Source organism: Pipra filicauda, unplaced genomic scaffold (assembly GCF_003945595.2).
Source record: "Pipra filicauda isolate LSUMZ 115617 unplaced genomic scaffold, ASM394559v2 scaffold135_size2527700_pilon, whole genome shotgun sequence".
Taxonomy (NCBI): Eukaryota; Metazoa; Chordata; class Aves; order Passeriformes; family Pipridae; genus Pipra; species Pipra filicauda.
Genome location: NW_024103829.1, coordinates 1,329,347 through 1,352,637, shown reverse-complemented (window position 1 = coordinate 1,352,637; position 23,291 = coordinate 1,329,347). Strand labels below are relative to the sequence as shown.

General features: G+C 38.3%; 2 protein-coding genes across 6 annotated transcripts in view; one reads left to right on the top strand and one right to left on the bottom strand.

The window, feature by feature from the left end:
- PALMD (palmdelphin) overlaps positions 1 to 12,004 on the top strand; it is a 49,803-nt gene extending 37,799 nt beyond the window's left edge. Inside the window, exons 5-9 of the mRNA XM_027740765.2 lie at positions 3,269 to 3,383; positions 4,269 to 4,302; positions 4,399 to 4,509; positions 5,218 to 6,312; positions 10,411 to 12,004. Coding sequence (XP_027596566.2) covers positions 3,269 to 3,383; positions 4,269 to 4,302; positions 4,399 to 4,509; positions 5,218 to 6,312; positions 10,411 to 10,454 — 1,399 coding nt within the window. The 3' untranslated portion in view covers positions 10,455 to 12,004. The remainder of the gene's footprint in view (positions 1 to 3,268; positions 3,384 to 4,268; positions 4,303 to 4,398; positions 4,510 to 5,217; positions 6,313 to 10,410) is intronic.
- FRRS1 (ferric chelate reductase 1) overlaps positions 11,529 to 23,291 on the bottom strand; it is a 30,720-nt gene continuing 18,957 nt past the window's right edge. For 4 of the 5 annotated variants that reach the window (XM_027740760.2, XM_039378345.1, XM_027740762.2 and 1 more), the window contains 10 exons: positions 22,437 to 22,535; positions 21,752 to 21,899; positions 21,098 to 21,214; positions 20,214 to 20,329; positions 19,845 to 19,931; positions 18,798 to 18,895; positions 18,567 to 18,625; positions 17,682 to 17,825; positions 16,507 to 16,568; positions 13,812 to 16,406 (listed from right to left, as the gene is read on the bottom strand). In XM_027740760.2, coding sequence (XP_027596561.1) covers positions 16,314 to 16,406; positions 16,507 to 16,568; positions 17,682 to 17,825; positions 18,567 to 18,625; positions 18,798 to 18,895; positions 19,845 to 19,931; positions 20,214 to 20,329; positions 21,098 to 21,214; positions 21,752 to 21,899; positions 22,437 to 22,535 — 1,023 coding nt within the window. In that variant the 3' untranslated portion in view covers positions 13,812 to 16,313. Of the gene's footprint in view, positions 12,181 to 13,811; positions 16,407 to 16,506; positions 16,569 to 17,681; positions 17,826 to 18,566; positions 18,626 to 18,797; positions 18,896 to 19,844; positions 19,932 to 20,213; positions 20,330 to 21,097; positions 21,215 to 21,751; positions 21,900 to 22,436; positions 22,536 to 23,291 lie in introns of those variants that run through there. The other variant, XR_005562400.1, reaches the window with a different exon arrangement.

Below are 23,291 nucleotides of genomic sequence, written 5' to 3'. Positions count from 1 at the left end.
AAAGATCCTGGCCTAACATTTTAACTGCATGAAGTCCATTTCTTTGAACTATACAAATCGCATATCTTAAAAGTTTTCTTTACTCAAATTCCAACATACACATTTACAACATCCTCTGAAAACAAACCACCAAAATCTATGTCTATATGAGTGCAAAAGAGATGCTTAAGGTCTAGATGCAATCCCAAGTCATAGGAATGAGAATTTTTCTCTAACCCCACTGAGCACTGAATCAGTTCTCTTTATTACCATACAAAGTGGGTGTTAGTATGGATGTGAGAGCATATATAAACTTTAATACTTTTCTTGATCACCCAGCTCAATATATGCAGTTTATAATCTTTGATTTATTTGCGGTTGTGTTTTCTCTCTCTCTCCCCACTCTCTCTCTTTTTAATATCTCCAAGATTTTTCCTCCTCTTCTTTCACGTGTGTGTCTTCAAGTGTTTCGAACCAAGAAAAAAATAAACCCACAGTATAAGTTAATGATTTTTCAGTTCATTATGCTTATGTGCATTTTTCATTATTAATTTTCACATTATGATAAAATTTGCAATCAAGTCTCATCTAAAAATACAACATTTCAATATATTAAATGAAGACTGTTCTGTAAGAAGTGCAGAAATATGGCACACAGTCATTACATTATTTTATGGCTGTCCAAGTATATTCATCCCCCTCATTATAAAATTTTTAAGTTTTAGCACTATAATCAGTACCTTTGATCAGGGTTCTAAGGCCATCTTGCAGAGCTCAGGTCTGAAGTGTTGGTAGCTTTTACATATTTTTTTTTTTTTTAGCTTTTACTTTCATCCTGAATTTTTATTCAAATCTCAGTTCCAAGATCTGTGATACCAAAAAAGATGTTTTCATTAACAGATGAAAGTCCATGTAGTACTCTATTAGTGTAGCTCTACTTATCTGAGTTTAAATAGGGCAAGAGTCATAATATTAATTCAGATTCCTCAAACAGTCACACAGAAGGAAACAAATAATGCCTATCTGCTGGCCTGCATTCAGCTCTTCCAGTCTGCTTACTTTAAAAGGGATGACAGACTTTTATTATTAATGTTGAGTGTGGTGTAATATTGTGAATCCTGGCACATAGTAAAGAATAAGTCAAAATACAACACATTTTTTCCCCTCAGAGTTATAGGCCAATATTTCTATTACACTATTTTTAACTGTGGCTCAGATCATCTAATTGTAACTATTCTGACTGATCTCAGCAACTAGTGATACCAGTTGCAGCTAACTTAAGTCTACAGTCATCGATTTCTGACATGGATTCAAAAGCAAGGGAAGGCATGTTTCACTCAAATGTGGAAGGTTTTGAAATTTTCTTTTTATTTCTTTAAGGTTTTTTTCTTAATCATTGTACTCAGCTTTAACATGTAAGAAACATATAATATAGACTTAACATATAAGAAGAATGAATCTGTGATGGCTTTTAAGCAATACAAGCCTACAGCAAGTGTCAGTGGCCCAAAAGAAATTCTGACTGCTGAGCCTCAATCTTCCTTTTACATAATAATAATTAGCCTAGCAGCCAAGATTAAACTGGCAAAATAGTTCTGGTTTACACTGCTAAAATCTGACAGAGAATATCCAGATTGTATATTTGATATCCCTAAGAGGTAGGCTTATAGCTCTCAGACTAGACCTGGGCACAAACAAGGCTCCTCCTCTAACAAAAAGCCTTTCAAAAAATCATTCCTTAGTGTTGGAAATCTCACTCAATTGCAATCTTAGAAAGGGGATGCTATTAGCATTTGATGCAAAATGTATCACACCTATGTGAACTACTCAGTTTTCTCTTGCAAATTCCCTTGTGAGGATATTGCTTGAGCAAACGGTGCAAACATGACCCTTCCCAGCTGCCTGTCCTAGGTGCACTGTACCAGTGTGCATTACATGGTTGCCATGCTGCTGAAAAGAAATGCTCCACAGAAATGAGATTCCAGCAGTTTTCCCAGAGAAATAACACAAAACGCCAAGGAGTGACTAAGGACACATGAATGTCAGTAAAAGCCTTAGTTCACAGTGCCAAAGAGAAGCCCTTAAAACTTTCTAGTGCTTTTAAATCTGTGGCTACACAAGCTCTGGACTAGACTATTATGAATGCTACAAATAACATCACATGAGCATATCTTGCATTTTTAATCAAGATTCTTCCCCTGAAGAATCAACCTTCAGGCTGTCAGTCAAGCACTGTAACACCTGTTTTATCAAAGCAAAGAATTTTGAAATTCCAGAACCCACATTCACACATGTAGAACCGTGGAAAACTATCTTAACATCTTGGATCTGAACACAGACAGACACACCCTCAGAAAGCCCCTGCATGATCCTGGGTGTTTGCAAGGTCTTCATTCTCAATCCCATACAGACTGGAAAACAATAGAGTTTAGTCTTTTGAGCAGGTTTCTTCCATTTCAAAATTCACACCATTATGAAGTTATTACTTAAAAGTAGTGTGAAAGCACATTGCTATTATTATTTATAGCTGTATTAATTTTCATAATAGACAGTTAAGAGTAGTTTTATCTACATGTACTTGCAAATACCATTATTATTTTATCAAAACATATCTGTTCTACATCTCAGAAATACACGTGCAATTTGATTTCCATTGATAGACATGGTTCTCCTGAAATTGTAGCTTCTAATTATAGACTGACTGGAACTTTTCTTGGGGGGGGATCCTCCAGAATGTGGTTTGGCTCCAAAAAATAAAATACATATGAGGTGATATACTGTAGCCCTTTAAGTACTACTGGGTACAAGAACATTCTCCTGGACTCTCTTTTGCAACAAAAGAATTTGCTTCTTTTCATAATCTGTACCAGTATACATGCCAAAATCATAACTCCAGTGTCTGTATACTAGATTCCTACATCTTAGTTACAACAGAAAAATCACATTTCTTGAGACAATGTAGAACATTTGCTTAGAAATGAGGAAATTATGTGCAGGGCCTATATTCCTTATCTATTCCTTCCCTAAACAAGATAATTGCAGTCACTGTTTTCAAAGTAGGCTCATAAGTAATCTATGGCAGGTTTTGTTTGTTGTTTTGTTGGGGTTTTTTAATGAAAATATTATTTCACACTTATTTCCCAATGCATGTGAAATTGTAAGCTGACGTCATATTAGAGCAAAATTTTTCAGGGTAAGTAAAGCCAGCTTTACTGATGTCCATATTCACAATGTATCAACTCTGCAGTGCTGTTCTCTGGTATTAAATCAAATGCAATTGTGATTGCAGACTGGAGAAGGAAATTGAGGCTCTGGAAAGACAGGAAATGCAAGTCTCAGCTAAGGAAGAAGAGATCTTAAAGAAACTGAAGTCTGTTGAGAAAACAACAGAAGACATAATAAAGGTTAGTTCCAAATTATTCCAGAAATAGAGTTTATTATTCATTCATCATCATAACCAGGGAAAGGGGAACTAGCTGGATCCCATGAGTGGTCATAAGCTTTTGTCTAAAATGACAGCAGTCACAAGAGGGGCCAAGATATTCTATTGTTTAAGTGCCCAGATGTCTCAATTTGCTTGTTTATGGGGGTGGGGAAGCAATTCCTATCATTACTCATCTATAGCACATTGCCAAAAAATAGCACTGCCACTGACACCAACCAGCAACTTTGCATCTCGGCCACAGACAGACATAACAGGTACAGACCAAGTACAGACACAGGTGTTTTCATACTCCTTCAGGTGATGTGCCCAGCTAAACTGCATCATGCTTTCCCCTAAGCCCCTGAGAGGTTGTGATGAGACAAAACTTAATGCTATCAGTCATGAGTCTTTGTCAAAAAATCATTTTAGTATTTTAAAATCATCCTAAATCATCTCAAAAAATATAGTGATGGAACTAAACTTCAGTTCTCCAGTTGTTTTTGTATACACACACTCTCTAAAGATACTCAGGGAGATAAGTAAAACTGGAAAGCCAAAGCGTAACCTTTGAAAAATCTTTGAAGCCAACCAGGCTGAGCCACAGTGGGAGGCTAAGTTACTGTTTAACACTTCATAATATTTTGTCCTTCCCTGTATGACTTGGAATCATATTGGCAAAAAAGACCACAGAAATTTCACTTTCTCCCTTGCCATGCTCCAACTGAGCATGTTTCACTTTTAGCCCCTTCTCTGTATGAAGCTGTGCACTCAAAAGGGTAAAACTATCAGGGAAGCCTAAGCACTGTCTAATTACACCTTAAAACTAATTATCGCATTTATTTTTACGGTTCTCTTTCCCACCTAGTCTGTGAAGACTGAAAAAGCAGGATTTGAAAAAGGTACGTTTAGTTAAAAGAATATTTTTTTAAAGGTTCTTGTAGAAGTCAGTTAAAACACACTAATGCTTTATGGATCTGTGGATGTTCTTTACTCAGAGTCAGCAGACTACATCTATGCCAGCATACCTGACCTTCCCAAGCACTTCAGGCCTTCTGCACTGAGAAGTACAGCACATGCTGCCACTGATGATGAAGAAAAGAGAAAAGGTACTGCTTACTAGTAACTAGGTGTCAATATGTGCAAAAACTTCCTATTAATTGAATCTAATACACCTTAAGCAAAGAGTAAACATTACAGATATGAGACACTGCTGTTCTCATTTAAGCTGTGTTACCAGTTAGGTCATCAAAACTGAGAGGTGAGACACAGATATGTGCCACTGAGAATAAGTTTTTTCACCGCTGACCCTTCTTTCCAGCACTTCATTCCTTTGCCTGGCCAAATTTTAAGTACATCTTCCCTTCATATCATACATTTCACATTTTTTACCCACACTTAAAGCTTTTGGGCAGCCAGCAGTAGCCTGGTTATCTCCCAGCTACCACAAAAGCCTCCTAAGCTTCAGAGTGCCCAAGACTCTTTAGCATCACAGCACATTGATCCTTTTCAGCTGTTATTGCTCAGCACAACACCAGGGGCAAGGTTAAATCTGGATTTCTCAGTCTATCATGTAATGAAAACTGGCTCCTCAGCAGTTGATTTTTCCTCACAGAGTTAGATCCAAATGAAAGTATTTTTTTTCCAGAGGATGACAGGGGACATTCAAAATGAGAATCCAATATATTGGTTGTGGATGTGATAATATCAAGTATTTGATAATTCATTCCAATAGTCATTCTCTGTCACTGTCAGAACTCTTCTATATTTCTTGTAGCTGCTGCATTATCAGTTTAAGCACTTGTTTCTTTCAACAGCATTGTTTGCCATGGAAATTAAAGTTGAAAAAGACATGAAGACAGGAGAAAACACAGTGTTATCAACAATACCTCTTCCATCAAAGGAGTTTAAAGAGACAGGAATTAAAGTCTACGATGATGGCAGGAAGTCAGTCTATGCAGTGTCTTCAAATGGCAGCACAACACAAAATGGCATGGATGAACTTGCTCCTGTTGAAGTGGAGGACCTGCTACGGCAGGCAACTGAAAAAAATTCCCAGTCTCCCACAGAGTATCATGAGCCTGTGTTTGCGAACAAATTTTGCAGGCCAGTTACTCCTCAGAAAGACAAATTAGTCCCTGGACCAAAATGGGAAGACACTGACAGAAGAGAGATGAATGGATTCAGCAATCAGACAGAACTCTCCTCCAAAACAGAGCCCTTTATACAACAAAATAAAGAGAATGGGCTTGATCTACCAAAGGTAATACAGCCAAAGTCTCCCTCTCCAGTAATTTCCCATTCAGAGAAGAAAGTGCACACTGATACTGAGAACAGGATGATTCATAATGAAGAAAGAAAAGCTGGACATGAGGAATTAAAACCTTACCAGAACATAAGAGAAAGACATAATGAGACAAGGCTTTTAAGTCCCCGCCATCTTAGTGAAACATCCCCTGCACCTCAGGAGGAGGAAGATGTTCGATACAACATTGTCCAAGCTGTGCCATGTTATGTGGACGATTCTGAGCCAGTAACAATGGTTTTCATGGGTTATCAGCGCATCGATGACGACGATGCAGAAGCAGACCAAAAGCTGTCACGATATGATGGGGTTATCCGTGCAGAATTGGTTATCATTGATGATGATGATGAAGATGACAGCAAATCTGAGAAACCAGCATATCATCCCATAGGCCACTACAGTCAGGTTTATCAGCCACCAGGCAGGAGAATCACAGAAGCCTCACAGACAAACCCTAGGAGCAGTCTGGGCACAAGCCTGAACAAGGTACCCCACAAAAATTCCATCTCCCTACAAGAACAAGAGGAATGCTTAAGCTCACCAACACACCATGCTCATCTTCATGGCCAGGTGTCTGGAGACGGTACAGAAGATCCCTCACTAACAGGTAACAGAAAAGGAAAATCATGTCACTGCTGTTTGCTCATGTAGCAAACTGATATTGCTCTTATCCGCTGGCAACTGTTTCACTTAGTATATTATTTGGATTGTTTCACAGACTAATATGCTACTAATAATCATTTCTTTGCTCTTATTTGTTAAGAAATGCCAATCTACATTTTGGAACTCTTGAATTATTTTGTCTTTAGTAATGCACTAGCTACCATACCAAAATTTGGAAAATAAAGTATCTCAGAAAAGCCATTTCTGTAACCTTCCAAGATTAAAAGTGGTTCTCTTTAAAGTTCCGTTAATGCTACCTCAATTAGCAGAATTCGTTTTCATTTCTACCAGGTAACTAACATCATTGCTACTTATTGCTTCCTCCTCACTGGAATGTTTCTGTGCCTGTCTGCATCCCAACTACTTCCTAGATCATCCAAATTGCTCTTTAAACCAGAAAGACAGCTAAATAACCAGCTTTACCTTGTATTTTTCTGAAATCAGCATTGCCAACATTGTCTTGACAGTGTTTATGCAAATTTTAACCTTTTTTCATTAACCTGAGTTTGATATTTTTACAGCTTCATATAGAGAATGAAACAGTTTTCATCACTACATGTGGTTAGTCCAATAGTCCATAGTATTATTTTTGAATAGTTTTTATATTCTATTAATACAAAAGATATCTATTTCTTTCTATAAAGTTTTTATTATAAAAGTTAAAAGAGCAATAGCAAAATCTTCCAGAATCATGGAAAGCTCTTCTTATTATTAAACTGCATTTAAGTATACTTACAGAGCAGCAGATTTCAGACAGTAGTCACATCCCACATCAAGGAAAGAAAGAATACTGTGCTTGAATTATGGGAAGATCAGGGATCCTGATCCCACATGCTCTCCCTCCAGACTATATTTCTGCAATTCGGCAACAGAGGTGTAAGGTTGGGCCCTGCCTAAAGCTGTATTAACAGCCCAGCAATTCTTTACACTACAGGTGAAGCCAAGAGAGAGGGTGATCATTGGATCATGTGAGGAGTTTTGAGTATTTTTGCATCAGTAGGCACTGATTGTTCAGTAAACAATGCTCTCAGCTTATCGAAGTATCAACCTCATGGAGTCACGTACTCAACAGCTTGAAATACTCCAGCAGTGCTGCCCAGACTTTCTGATCAATAAGGTCACCGCACCTTTTTATCACTTGATAGACCTTTCCTTCTCTCAAGCATCAATCCTGCCATCTGCATATTTCCCTGTATCCTCCCGTACCAAGGGCTGCTGCCAGCAGCTCTTATGCCAGCAAGTGAAGCTAGTACAGGCAAGATAAACCCCTCCAGCAGCTGCTCCAGCCCATTATAATTTGGGGATAGCTCTTTAATCCCCACATTGCATATATATATATATACAGGCAGACAGAGAAGTGACCTACCAGCAGGTTGCTACTGAACCGTTTTTTCATCCCACAGCCTGCTGAGTGGGTGCTCCTGAACAGACCCTGAGAAAGAGTTTTTCAAGTAGTAACCATAAAATCGCAGTACCATTCAGGTGGGTCATATACAGACCATGAGATGTTAGTTGAACACCTCTATCTGTAACCATCTCTGCTTATTTTTGTCTCCCAAGAGAAGCATCTGAAACTTCTACATTTTGCCCTGTCACTTGAACGCTTCCCAAACAATCTGGATTCTCTTTTGAGGTTAATGGAAAACCAACACTGACTTTCAGGAAAAGGGGCTAAGTGTAAATCCAGCAAAGACATTTGATAATCTTATGTAAATCTGTATTGGGTCTCACTCATTTTCTTATAACTATTTCAACCACCAATAAGAAAGTAGCCAATTAGGAAAAAATTATCTCAACTAAATTAAAAGCAGTTGGGCAACTGCCTCAAAAATTCTCCCAGTCAGCACTGCCTCCAAGAGAGTGTCTTAATGCCTAGTACAATTTGGAACTAGGCCATATTCTTCTTTACCCCTCCACCTATTTATTGCCACTCCCTAGGACATTTTTGATCAGAGGAAAAAGCCAGGAAGTGACTCAATTTTTCCCAAGCAGTCCCATAATCCTACTGAGACTTCTAAAAGGGAAACAAAACCAGGAAAGCCTCTCAGTCTAAAACAATGTATTACACAGAGCTGTTTCTTAGAGAAATGAATTGTTTTCAAAGCTGATGTCCAGCCTAGCAGGTTTACCCTAAACATCCCCAGTGAAAAGAGATGTCAAAATTATTTTTGGTAACTCATCACTCGTTACTAAAACGACAAACTGTACAACAGAAAAAAAAAATCCTCTCTGAAATTAGAGTTTTGGGAGGCAAATACAGCATTTAAGCATCAAACAAGCACTGAGAACTCTCTGAAAGAGAATGGAAAGCAAGGAAGCACAGGACACACAAGGAAGATGGTCCCTTATGTAACAATCTTGCTTTGGGAAAGAAATGAACCTTTAGAGCAAGTTACTGAAAACATTAGGGATGGCCAAGGACAACTAGGAGGTAGAGAAATTGTTCCATGTGCCAATCTGTATAGAGAAATATCAGACTAAATCAGGAGCTTTTGGCATGCCCCCAAACTTGCAAAGATGTAGGACATACCTCTTTCCATATAGGAACAATTTTCCTTTCCCCCTAAGCTTGGTGGGGGACCAATATCTCAAAGTATGTGCCCTCAGAAAAACCATACAGAGAGAAGGATGACAATGCTATAATTAGGACACCAGTGTTTTGCATTAGTAGAGTTTATTTTCTTCTTTAAATTTCAGGCAAATTAATTCAAGTGCAAATGTTTTGAAGATTCAATACTCATTAGGGAAATAAAGAGTCCTTGGGGGGAACAAAGGCTAGACAGAGCAAAATGAATAAGGAAATGGAAAACAAAAGCTGAATAAGCAGCAAAACCTACTGACAGTGTGGAACAGGCTCTCATGGGCACAAAGGCCCAAGGCTTTTGGCAGTCTAGATGAGCTATTCTGTTTCCTTACCACCGGAACCTTTGCAACCTTCAAACAACACAATGGAGACAGCTCCATTTACACTGAAGAAAGTAACATACAAAAATCCTTTTTAATGAAGACTCATGCATGCCATCTGTGTCTATAATATATAGAGTAAGACAAAAACAGACCAGGACCAGGACTTGAATCCCTTAGAATTCCTCAGCCTGTAAGCAGTACACAGTCTTACAGGGCCTTTGTAAGAGCTAAGGTTAACATCACTGGCCCTATGATATAAAGTTACACTCAGGTGCTTCTACGATTTGCAACAACTTCAGCATTCAAAACATAACTCAAGCTGGACATTTGCTGACATGTATAAATCAAGTAAACAGCTGCTTTGACCCCCTGTCTCAGTACAGAGACATATGCAGGATGAAGGAACGAGACAGGCTATTTTGGGTGACTCTTCAAACTAACAGGTCAGAGGACTGGAGATTATTCCCACTGCATTCGCAGCTCAACTGTGTGCTGGGGGGGAAGGCTCTTACATATCAAACAACGGCATTATATTGCTGTTCTAAAAATAACCTTAAATCATTTGCCCTGCACTGTCACTTTCAAACTAACCCACATTATACTCAGTTGCAGGCAGTAGCCATGCTAATGTTTATACAGATACTGTTACTCCATCAGATGAAATCAGGAATATGACTAACCTCCACTCTGACTCAACACCAGGAGAAAAGACAGTTTTCTAAGAACATCAAGAGAAAAGGAAAAAGCTTCCACACAGTTACAGCTCCCACTGAGGAGTTCCCAAGAGTTCGTTTAATTATTCATGCATCCTTTTAATCTGTCAGCATTCAGCCAAGGACAATACCATTTGTGTTCAATGTGTTAGTGAAGGTAACAAACAAACAGAAGATAGCTGCACTAATTTTCAAATAGCGATAATGGAGTAACTGCTTAATATACTTGCTTTATTGCAAAATTACCAGAACTAACACCTTCTACTGATTTCTTTCTATAACACTTATATGCTTATTCTGCTGGATTAACCACCGGAGGTATGTGTATTCTTCATTTTTCTAAATTGGGAGATTTTCTTCTTTTTCCTTCAGAAATAGAAAGAAAGTCTTAAAATGTAATGACTTTGGTTTTTCTTTTTCAGCTCTGAGGATGAGAATGGCAAAGCTGGGGAAAAAGGTGATTTAACAGCTGTAGTGACATGGAAGTAAAATTTATTACTCAAAGCAGAATAAAGCTAAGAAGACTTTCTTCCATACGCTTTTTCTGGATCATAATGCTTGTTTTGCCCTCTGTTTTATGGGCTATTTTGCCCTCTGCATAATCCAATGGACTTTAACAGACTTTCAGATTTGACCAACTGCCACATACACACAAATCACATCCTAGCTTTTGTTAAAAGTAGTGGGAAGTTACTTAAGGCCATAAATGCAGTGTATATACAAGCATGAAGACGTGTGCATACCTGTTCCCACAATCAGGAATATGCTGTTGCTATATACACAGAGCAGATAAACACCCACTGCCATGGAACTTCATGGGACATTGCTTCACATCAAAATGTGCCGATCTATCCCATTTTAACCAAAAATGCCATCCCAGCATTTTCTTTTTAAAAGCACTGGTTAATAAAAAGCTAAACATGAAAGAGAAGATCTGGAATAAATGTAAATATAAAAACTGCTTTCCAATCATGCTACCTTGGCTGAAATTTAAAGCATTCCTTTTTAAGTGACAGCAGAACAAACCAAAAATAGTTAAGTCAGCATATTTAAATATTTAGCCACCTTCTAGAGCTCCACAGTCCATTCACCCTCCTATGTTACATACAACAGTGTAGCCATCCTCAAACCTTGCTCCCTTCCCTGTGTCACATATGTGCTGCCCACTCACAACCCCATAGATCAATCCTGTATATAGTACTACAAACAGCCTGACCTTCTGAGCATAGTTTCACCTCCCAGCTTGCTCAGACAGTCCTGCTTTTCCAGGAAACTGGGCACCAGACAGGCAGTGCCTGTTCGTCAAAACAAACAAACAAACAGAAACCACAAAAAAGAAAACCAACCATAGTGTTCGGTATTCAGGTTTCAGTTGGCCGGGGAGCTAAAATTAAGCAAGCCTCCCATCAAAAATAAAGTTGCCAATGGCTTGTCCTGCAGCCCCAACAGAAGGTCTGTTATAGCTGCAGCCACTGCTGGGCACAGCTCTCCAGCAAGGTCCAAGGCTGCCACCAAGGAACAATTCTTTTCATAAGGGAGGAGCTAAGGGCCCTAGAAGCAGCCATAAGGTACAATCATAACTAGAAAAATCACATCCAGGGTAGATTTTTCCAGTACATAGTTTTTGGGGGGGAAAAGTGCCTCATAGCACACTACATACAGCCTTATATTCAAATCAGTACAATAGCTTTAATTTGCTAGGCCTTAGCCTGGTTTGAAACACTAAGCAGATAAAGCTCAGGTTGTGTTATTCTATCATAGCTGACTCAAGTTATGCACCAGCAAAAAACCACTAACTTTTTCACTGGTCTTCTTTTCAAAGCAGGAAACTGAAGCTACTACCTCATACTGAGGCATGATAGTAGTAATTGGCTGACTTGTAGCCTCTAAACACTTGGTGGCTCCCAGTCTGCAGATTGTAATAATCTCAAATTTTAAGACTTGTCAGAAATGATTACCTGGAGAGTGAAATAGTAAATAAGAACAAATAAATTTAATTGTAGTACACTTCCTCTATGTCTATCCTGGGGTTTTTTTGTTGTTGTTGTTTTACAGTGGGGTTTTTTTTCTTATGCTTCTTCTGTTATTTGCTGGTTGTGAGACCAGAGAGCTTCACCCTCAACCGAAGAGTTGGACTTGATGATCCTTGTGGGTCCCTTCCAACTCCGAGTATTCCAGTGATTTTGTGAACTCTTAACAGGATACACCAAAAAGTGAGAGAGGAGGAAAGCAATATGATTTAGTCATGAGCAGTTTTTGTAACAGCAGCAGACGGCTATGCCTTCCCCCACAATCTGTGCTATTAAACTTAAAAGCTCTGGAAAAGAGAGTAAAAATGCAACAACCATCATAGTACTAGTCAAAGCAGTTCAAAGGAAATCAGACTGAAAAGAGACTTCACAATAGGGAATTCATAGTAATCTACAAGTGAAATTCACTACCAATACATGAAAAGTAACGTAAGAGAAGCACATTCCGAAGAACTTGTCCTGTGCTGATTGTGCTGTGCCACTTCCTCAGGTATATGGAACAGTTCTTCCCTTCACACACACCCCTTAGAGAAGCTGGGATCAGATTGATGTGAGCAAAGAACTCAGACATACTAGCAGAATATCCCTGTTAACCATCCCTCTACTCACCTGGACTCTTCCTTCAGTCTGTACCAAACGTCTAAAATCACTGAGCTATTAACTTCTGCATTGAAATACTTAGGAAAAACTGCAATATTCTGTAACTGTCATTTATCTTAAGTTATTTGGAAAGGGATGTTTCCACACAGAGCACAATTTACACGCATGGCAAAAGAAAATAGTCCATACTTGCTCAATCAAAAGCTTAAGCACAGGTATCAAGCACACATCCATTCCAAAATGTCCATCCGTATGAGCTGACTTGAATTTAAAGCCTGGAGTTTCTTAATAAAGCTTGAGATTCTTCCCAATTAGTTCGTTTAGGAATACTTCCTATTTTGGACAGCCTTTACACGTCTCAAGTTTAAAGAAAGCAAGTAAATGAAAAGCACTGTTATCTGAACAAGGGCGCCACGCAGTGTTACAAACCGGGATGGAAAACACAAGGCAGGCGATCTCTCTCTAACCTTCCCTAGGTAAATGAAAAACATGGTCGTAATTACTCTGAACATAATTACTCCCCATCTTGTGATTTTTGACAAAACAGGAAACAATTTAGAGCTCAGTGTAAGGAGGAGAAACGAAGCATACCTTTTTCTAGCTCATTCTGCAGCCTGAAATGTCAACGAGCAAAAACTTACTCCAAGTAAAGCACAGCAGCAATGAATTCTATTGCACTTGAGCTTTGTGCATCAGTTAATTTTCCTTCAAAAAGCATAGACACGGAACATGATTTGTAGCTAAGCCAAGAGCAGAGGACAAGTATTTGGAGGCTGCACCTAACAACTCAATCAAAACAGTAAATTACTTGTTGTGAGACTGATCACAAATTTCTACTTGGCTGGGAGTGTTTGCCTGTCTAGAAGAAACCAAACAGAAATATGCTAACTTTAATTTGTCATCACAAGTTTGAGATGAAAAGAAAACACTGAAACCTCAATCTCTTCTGGCAAAGCAGTTTTCTTGACCTCAGTGTGACTCTTTTAGGAAGCACAGCAATGGGAGTTTTCTTCTATGCAATATTGTATAATTCAAGGAAAAAAAAAAATATAGCAGCCACTAGTGTCTCTACAACAAGACTACCTGTCACCTCTTTTCCTGCCAATATCAAACACTTCCATGGACTTTTTTTTTTTTTCAAAGGAGTATACCAGAAATTTTGAAGTCACTAAATACAATGACATTTTCCTTCCTTTTATCAGTCATGCAGGAAAAGGGTAGAGGTGGTTATGTGAACAGACATTACATAAAATTAGCAAGTCTTTCAATCAATTAAGTTACAATAGTGCACATAAGGGCTCGTGTAAGAAACTGCAAAATCTTACAAGCAATGGGAAGAAACAAGTTCTCCAGAGCAACTGACAAATTTGCCAATTGTGAAGTTGTATTAGATGTTGAACAAGGAATTTTTCTTATTCTTGAGGAAAAGAAACTGCATTATGAAGTGAAATTTTAATATTCAATTTCAATACTAGTTTGTCCAGGAAGGATTTAGGTAGCTTTAATTTATAAAACAACATTGACAAAAACCAGACAATCCATTTTGCTCCCAGGCAAGACTTTTCTAGTTTCTCTTTGACAGTGTTTTCACATTACTAAAAAGGGCAAAACCTTCTACTGAGATATTTACATTCAAGTTTTAAAACCCCTGTTTATGTGTTCATTGTCACACAGTACAGCTCTTGTATTACAGAAAGAACTGCCATTGACTTTAATTTAAAAAGCCATCAGTCGTGTCTATGTTGAGTGATTTGTCTTCTATACACTCATGATATATGAAGGAGTCCCAAAAAACTGTAGCGCTAGACGGGTCTGAGATTCCCAGGCTTTTGAGATCAGAGTTCTCTAAAAAACCCACAAACCCACACAACTGGTCCTATGCTTCTTGCCCTTCAGCCTGAGTTTTGACTCATTTCTTCTTAGTCCCCCCTTTCCCAATTGGACTGACATGACTTTTTCAGCTTCCAGGAAGAAGGTGGATGATTCAAGTTATACTCACTCACAGTCAGCTGCTGCTGATGAAGGGATTAATCTCAGCTCTATAAATGCCCTCATAGATAAATCATACATTTGAGCAGCCAAAAAGAAGATCACCAACTACAAACAAACTTGTAGTTTTGTGAATATTGTGTCCCTGCACTGTGGACTTGGGGAGATGGAGGAAGATACAGAAATAGACAGCTTTAGTAAATGGAGAGAACCACCATCTGACCCGCACCTAAAAGTATTTTAGAGCTGTCCATCAGGTAGTAGAGAGATGTTGCTGTAAAAGTCTATACCAGGCCAGGCCTTACTATTTACTATTCTATCCAATACTTCAACACCTTCATTCCCAGCTAGCTTAGTAGCCCTGGACTGAAAATACATTTTGAAGTGTTGCAACTGAAAATCAATAATTTCCAGTACCAAAAATGAAGACACGTGGAAACAAGATGTTCAGGGCCATAAAACAAATGTAAAGAGTACTGTACTGCATAGCATATAAAGGGTTTGCTTCCAAGATGCCATTTCAGGAGTGTCCTTCCATACTTAGGCAAACCATGAACCAAAATGGTTAAACAATACAGTCTCTTTCTGTTCTCAGTACCTACTTCATATACTTAGATAAACCTTTTGACTAAAAAAAATGCCCTCCCATACTCTTAAAAAATAGAATTGTTATAGAATTCTTTTTGTTTCGTCTTCTAGATATGGCACCTAAGCGACTCTCACTTAACATTAACAGAAGCTGCTTTTCCTGAAGTCATCCTAACTCCTAATGCACATTTCACTCAATAGCACAAATACAACTGCAACATTCCTGAGCAAGTATTTTCACTTCCATTTAAGCACCAATTGGCATCATACTCACATTACAGAAAAGTAATTCAGAAGCCACAAGCAACCAGGGACAATAAAACATAGAAATCCATACACCAAGAGAGGTTCTTCCTGTTTGAGTTTTGGATAAGTACAACCGGGTTTAATACACTTACATTGCAAATTCTTTCTCTTTATGGTTTAGAAGCACTGAGGGGGGTGAGATGGAAAAGTATTCTGAGTGAGGCAGATGGTAGTTTTACTAAAGGACTGAAGTTCCCACGCTGCTGTGTTTGTCATGTAAGTATACTGCTCTTAGAGCAGAGAGAGCATTTCTTGCTTTTAACTGTTGTGTATTTAGTTCATGCCTCAATCTGCATTTGTGACATTTTTTCACTAAGTTCTGTATTTTTGTTTTGGGTTTTTTTTAATGCACAAAACTATCACAAGCAGGAAGTAGTCACATCACATACCACACAGTGAACAGGTAAGACAAAATCCAGATCAATCTTTCCAGATTCCCCAGTGATATTTACAAAAGGTTTAGGGAATTGATGATCAAAACACTTTCAGCACATCTTCTCAGTCTTCTTAAACTATAAACTTCAATCAAGTTAACGATTGTGCTTAAAAAAAAAAAAAAAAAAAGACTTCATTCCTTACTCAGGCAAAAATTCCCATTAAAAGTCCTGCCAGAAGACAGCTTTTGTAGGACTGCAGCATCCTTCTATAGATTTGAATTCCAGATCTCCCTAACACCAAGCATGACACACATGTGCTATTTTTCTTCCATTACATCTTCAGGGAGGTGTTGAGAGAAAAGTTGTAATAGAAACCATTTTTTTCATATTTTTCGACTGCACAGTATTTCATCACAAAATTTTCCATTACTTATTTCATATTTTGTTGACTGCTATCAGAAAGGCAACAAGGAATACTATATTTCCACAGACATAGATGATTAACACAACCTGTTTAAACAGATGACCCTGCAAGAAAAGGGGAAAAAAGTCATTGAACTGTCAGTCTTTTTATTGATTTAAACAATCATCCCATTTCACAATAGTTATTTACCAAATTGTGACTCACCTCTGCTTCTGCAGATGTTAGTGACTGCAGTATCTGTACTCTGTCATCCTCTATCACTTCAACTGTTCATGGGAAGAAAAGAGAAGTTAAATCTGCTTTTAAGAGGAAGGGGGGGGGGGTTTATACCACAGAAGTCTTGATCCTGTGACAGTCTTGCACAGCATCAAGTCTGAAAAAGGACCTGGAAGCTGCATTTGACACTTCATGGCCTGTGCTATCATACTCACAGCACAAGAGAAAAATTATTCTGAGGCTGACCTACAAAAAGTAAATTCTGGACACTGAAGTGGAAAAACATTTTGTCTCTTTTGCTAGACCGAAAAACCAAAACACTGAGTTTTAAGTTAATATCCTTTCCTTTTACATGTTAAGATAACTAGAATTCATTAAGGAGTATTTTCATAGCCAACATCAGAAAATTCATTGTTCAAACATTTCAGATTAATTTCTCTATTTCTAGGAAGTAATTACTGCAGTTAAATCTAAATTCACGTGTTTTATAATCACTCCTATTCCACTTGCCACCTTACACAGCCTCTTAATTAATCACACCTCTTCAATTCTGTAGATGTCTCATCTTTGACTTAGATACAGGTCATTTACATGCGCAGTCATCTCCTCTCTGTGACACCAGCCAGTGAAGATAACAATTCCAATGAAAGTACTACCTGTCTCTTCACTAGACACACTGGAGTCAGGATTTCACCTTCATTCCCCATTCACTCAAAAGTGCAAGCATCTAAGCTCAAGTTTCTGATCATTCTGTTCACACAATAACAGCCATTCATAGCAGCAATTTGTCAACAATAAAATGCAGACTAAATCTGTGACTTAGCCTAGACTTAACATACCCACCTGCGATCAAAATTGCCAACAATGACAGATTCTTATAAGATATTTATGCATGTCAGTCTGCCCCTATGAACTGTGGTTTGAGAGACGAGAGGCTACTATTTAAAAAGGCGCAAACCATTTTTCAAGACAAAAGTGTTCTAGAAAAATGGGGGTTACTTCCATATTAGTTTGTACAGAAGATATAACACTATTACCCAAGAGTTACTCCTTTTCAGCTTCCAAGTTAGAGGCCGAAGAGCACCTCCTGAAATTCAATCCACACTTGACATTTTTTATGCTCATAGAGCGAAGTGACAACAAGAATTGTTCTGGGTTTGTACCTTTACGTATGAGACAATAGCTGTGTATTTCCAGAAGAACATCAATACCAACATGCCAAGCTACGAAGCCAATCATTGTATAGGTGTCCCATGTGTCTGGCAGGTCAAGGGCTGGTAGATCCATTCCCAAGAACATAGTCACCACTAGTCAGTAAAAACAAGACAAAAAGATGCTAAGAATGCTGTGCCAGGCCACTTCTAAAGCGTTCTCAATGCTTTTGGCAATAGATTTCCCATGAATTGCTTACAACTGCTAGAGGAATGAGGTTAAAGGAGTTCATGCAGCTGAAAGTTTATTGGTTTGTTGTTTTTTTTTCTGTTGGGGGGTGGGGGGTTGTGTTTTCTTGGTGGTGTGAGAGGCAAGACAGGAAGAAAAGGAAAAGGCCAAGATAGTGCACTGAGTAGGTTGAAAACTAACACATTACAGCATTTGTGACTTCCAGCAAGACCACAGCACCACACTATTTGTGCTTAAGCTGCCTGTGTAAACCAGTCTCTATTAGTAGAATTAAATCCAGCTTCTGGTTCAATAAGTGAGACTTCTTTCTCCCATTAAATAACATTGAACTATGTTACTGTAAGAACATTATCCTCAAATCTTCCAAGATAAAAAGAAATAACTGAAAATAAGAACAGGTTCTCATTACAGAGATATTTCAGGTTTGTCAGTAATTTCTTTAGTTTTAAAAAGTCACCTTTTCCTCTCTAAAAGTGGTACCCAAAGGCCACTTAAAACTCACACAGGAGATGGCCAGCAAGAAAAAGAATCTTCACACATGCCTGGACTGAATGTCCATAGATGTTTTAGATGAGTAACAGGCCAAACAATGAACAAAATTGCTTTAAATCCGTTAAATGGAAGTTAAAACTATTATTTCTACTCACCAGCTAATATTCTAGCTGTTGTACCAGTACTCCAGTGAAACCAGTTAAACAATTGCCTCCTACAAAACAATTACACACATTTTATTGATTACATAGTTGGGGGAGGGAGGAGGAAATCAAAAAAATGTTTTTGCCTACTTTAAACTTGTAAAAGCTTTTCATTGTAAAAAGAATTTGTAAAAAACAGGCAAGTTTAATTCCTGTGGCTGTAGCTTGATGAGTTAGTTGTACCTTGGGGCATGACGAGATGGTCTGAAACCTGCCATGAGTGGTTGAAAGATCGTCAAAGCCATCACAGCACAGCCAAGATAGGGATGAAAACCTGCTTGCTAAAGAGAGAGGACACTTTTTAAAAATATCATAACTATATAAGCATAGAGAAAAAATACCAAAAGGTTGAAAATTTTATTTATTCTTTTATTAGTAGGTTACGATGGTGGAGCAACACTGGCAGAGGCAACAGGACACAGTAAGCTGCCCTGCAGCCAGATGGAGATTGTTTACCTTGGCAGCACACACATTAGTATGTCAGCCCAGGGCTTGTCCCACCTTTTTGCTGTACTGAGAAATTCTACAAGCTGAAGAGCAGAGTAATATGACTGTAGAAGCTATGCTCTAAGCTCTTCAGCCTTGATTCTGTGTCTTCTGGAGAGGCCTATTTTTTTAACTCCTCCCAGCATGGTCTCCCTTCTCACCCTGTCTATTCTAATACTAATCCTAGAACACTTATTCAATTTTCCTAGCTCCTAGTTCATATCTGTGACCACATTCTCCCATCTTGAATTCAGATAATCTCTAGATATTCCAATTTCTGGTGTCACCTTCTACCAAATATAATACAGATGAGAGCAACGGGTATATAATCTCTATCTACTACTCCAGATTAAGGTTATCACTGGATACAGGTACTCACATCTAAATTCATAAAAACACTTATTTCCAGCAGGTTTACCACACTAAGGTCATCCTCACTCCCCTCCCAAATTCAAGCTCTCCAAGGAAATATGAAGACCAAAATAGTATATAAAGAAATCATGAGCAAGGAATTATTTGGGAGAAAGAGAAAGGAAGGAAAGCACTGTCATTTTTCAACTGCAGGTAAAGGAAACAACATTCCTCTTTTGTGTTGCTAGGATTTGAAACCAGCCTACTTAAGAACTCCTTTCACAGCAATTTGCTTGGAAATAGTCATAATGTGTTAGTCATCAGTGGACCTCTTTCTCATTCATTTGGTCCCACCTTTGTATTAGAGTTAAGAAGACAAAAGCACACACTTACTTGGCTCCAACCTCCTCGGTATATGAAAGGCAAAACAAAAGAAATGCTTGTAAGCAAGACTGTGGTCAACATAAGCATACGATGCACCTAGAAAAGTTAAGTTTGCTTTTAGAAACTCTACAGCTTTCTTAAGACATCATTGAAAGACATTAAACAGACATCAGTTAAAGATGTTCTTGGTGCCCTCTTTAGACTTTGCTTTTACTAGTAAAGGAGATAAACTGATTCATAATTGTTTCATTTTATAAAATCAAAGAAAGATGTAAATCACACCATATTTAGTCTCCTGTTTCTTGAATTTAGTAGGTTTATAGTTCTGCTTACAATAATGCTAGAAAACACAGCTGGAGATATGGGTATTTTGCCCACCTGAAACCACATCTCCTTTCCAAACAGGAATGAATGAGCCCAAACAGGTTTGAAGAATCGTGCAACAATAACACCAATACTAACTGTGGTAATCCAAGCAACAAACATTAGGGCTCCTGAAAATTGAGGGGAAAAAATACAAGGTAAATTAATAACTTAAGAGCACTTGAATACAACTTAAAACACTATGTAATAGTTCAGTCCCTATGCATATGCTCAGAATTAACCAGTGAGTAAAAACTTACCACCTGGTTCAGACTACAGCCTTACAGCATTTATCTTGCTAGAGGGCAGAAGCATCCATGTAAAAGATAATCATACTATGCCCACACAGCACAACAGAGCAGCTCTGTTCTATACAAAGTGCACATTTCATACATGCTAATACAGTCCCTGCATACTGGTGATAGACACCATTCTGTCACCAACTCAGATGTCAGAGGATGAAAGATGACATTCCTACAATCTGTGTGAGAAATAAATGAGTGACTCTCATGGACCTGTGTTAAAGTCCAGTACTGTAAGAGAGAAAATTGCCATTAACTTCAGTGACTCCAGACAGCCAGTTGAGTGGTTTCTCATTTCAAACAGAACTAAGCAAATAATGCAGTTAGAACAACTTGAACCAGAGAGTAAGAGGTAAAGAGAAACAAGTCCTAATCATAAATTTTAGGGAAACGGCAAATGCACGTTCGTTTTCCAGGGCAAAAAGAAACAACGCTGCTCTTGAAATGAAAAATTATAACTTCACTCTGCCACCACAGTAGTGGATCTTGCTAGCCAACATGAATGCCAGAAAAACAAGAGGAAATACCTACTCTGCAATAACTCTACAGTCTCAGGAAGTCTAGAGCTGGAAGACAAAACTAGAAGCTGCAGCTTACCATGAGCCTTGATAAGTCGTGGGGACCGGGAGCCTCCAATATCCTGAGGAGGACCCGTGACATTGTACAGTCTGTCGGTGATCAGGGGCTGACGACGATGTTTGTATATTAGTCCACCTAAGCAGTGACATAAAGTGGTTTATTTATTGCTAATGAAAGCCACTGCACCTGTAAGTGTGCCCATTCCTTATTCACAAATGTCGTGCCATTGAGCATAATTGTACAAACTAAATTTTGACACGCAATACACTAAGAACCTAAGATGTCATCTAAGATATCTTGCACACTTAATGTACAAGAACCAATCCACCACTCTACAGGAAATATCTTTCTCCTCCACATGCACAAGACATGAAGAATAATTCCCTTAGATGCTAGTCTCTATTTCAAAAAAACCAAATGTGTCCAGTTCTGAAGAAGCTACCAATTCCTAGCATCAAGTGAGCACACAACAACACATACATGAGTAAGTTTACAACTTCAAAAAGCAAACCCATGATCCAGAAAGGTAGTAAAGGTGTCTAGATTAAGGCCCTCAAACTTGGGAACCTTAGTTCAGACACTAGTTCTCAGCTAAGCCATATCTTACAGAAGAGTTACTAACTCATTTAGAGCTCTTTAAAGAAAAGCAACCACATGTAAGTCAAAGTTTACCTTCACTAGATTCCCCATCTGCCAGAAAGATGTAGTAACTAGCATCCAGATTAAATCTCTCTTTATATGCAGGAAGATGAATGCTCCTTCTGAAAGAACATTGAAGAACACCATCCACAAGCCTCCATGACACATCTTCAAGGGCATTCTGTGGAACAGCAGATACTTAATACCCAGTGCTTTCAGATTGGCAGAGTAATAGGCTTAAAAGTAACCCTCAAAGAGTTACTTAAAAGTAATCCTGCACAAGAATGTCACTGCTGCACAAACAATATCAATGACCTGAGGAGGAGGAATCTCTCTTGCATGTCAGTAAGTCAATACAGCAACACAGGGGTTGGACTTATTATCACCAATTTTTCCAGCTCATGATCTCCTCTTCCCTTTCAACCTTTAATCCAAGATATATCAATTGCAACTGCAGCTCTAGCAAAGGGATAGAGTAATAATAGGCAGAGGTTCTCAATACAGTAAGCTCCCACCATGTGACTTATTTTTACAAGTTAAATTTAGACTTCCAAAGTTAACATTTACTAGAAAGTAAGAGTCCAACCAATCTCACCTTAACAAACTATGGATCCACCTTAGTATTTGCACCTGCTGTGCAAAATAAAAGCACAAAGAAACACTATACCTTACTTCAAAACTACATTTGTGGAAGGGTCTTAGTTGTTTTCAAAAGTACCTCCGAATCCAAGAGAGGATGACTTCGTCCCGTCAGATGGGCAGTGCTCACGTGAACACGGTGGTCCTCATTAATGCACAGATACGCATCATCACCACCCTGAAGAGTTTAAAAGAAGAACACATATAGCTGAATAAAAACCACCACTGGCAGTCTCCAAAAGCTCTTTGATTTAATATAGGCACAGCAAGACCTCAGACAGATTTCTGTAGTTATCAAGCTATTATTTCCCATCTTTCAAACACATCAGCATTATTACAGAGGAACCACATTAAGTCAAACAGATGACATAGAAACACTATAATTCGCACATCCCTCCCTTCCAAACTAACAGACATATTATCAGAAGTTTCTTTAATTATTTAGAATTTACTGAATTAACTAGGCAAGACAGAAATGGATGTTGATGTTATTCAAAAATCCACTTCAGTTACGTGATGGTTTTCTTCACAGTTGTAAAGACAAAGTGTTGTTAAGAACCAAGTGTTCCTGCACTAGGGATATGAATATAAACAGCATCTCCTTTGTGCAACAAGTAGTTTATGGATTATGCATTTGTCAACAGCATCATCCCTTCACTAACATCAATTCGAAAAAGGGCCTTTAAACATTTTTTAAGATTGAATGGAGTTATTTCTAGACAAACAACCATCAAAATGAAATGGTTTTCAGAATAACAACTCAGCTTCTAACAGGTGAGGGTTTTTGGCTAGGTAACAAAGAAAGATTGATTTAACCAGGAATTTCAGTCAACAGACAGGCTGGATTCTGCCATAGCAGATATCCATAGGGAAATTCTACTGCAATTAGTCCTGAGCTAAAACTGAATATCCACTACAAAAGACAACTTCTGTT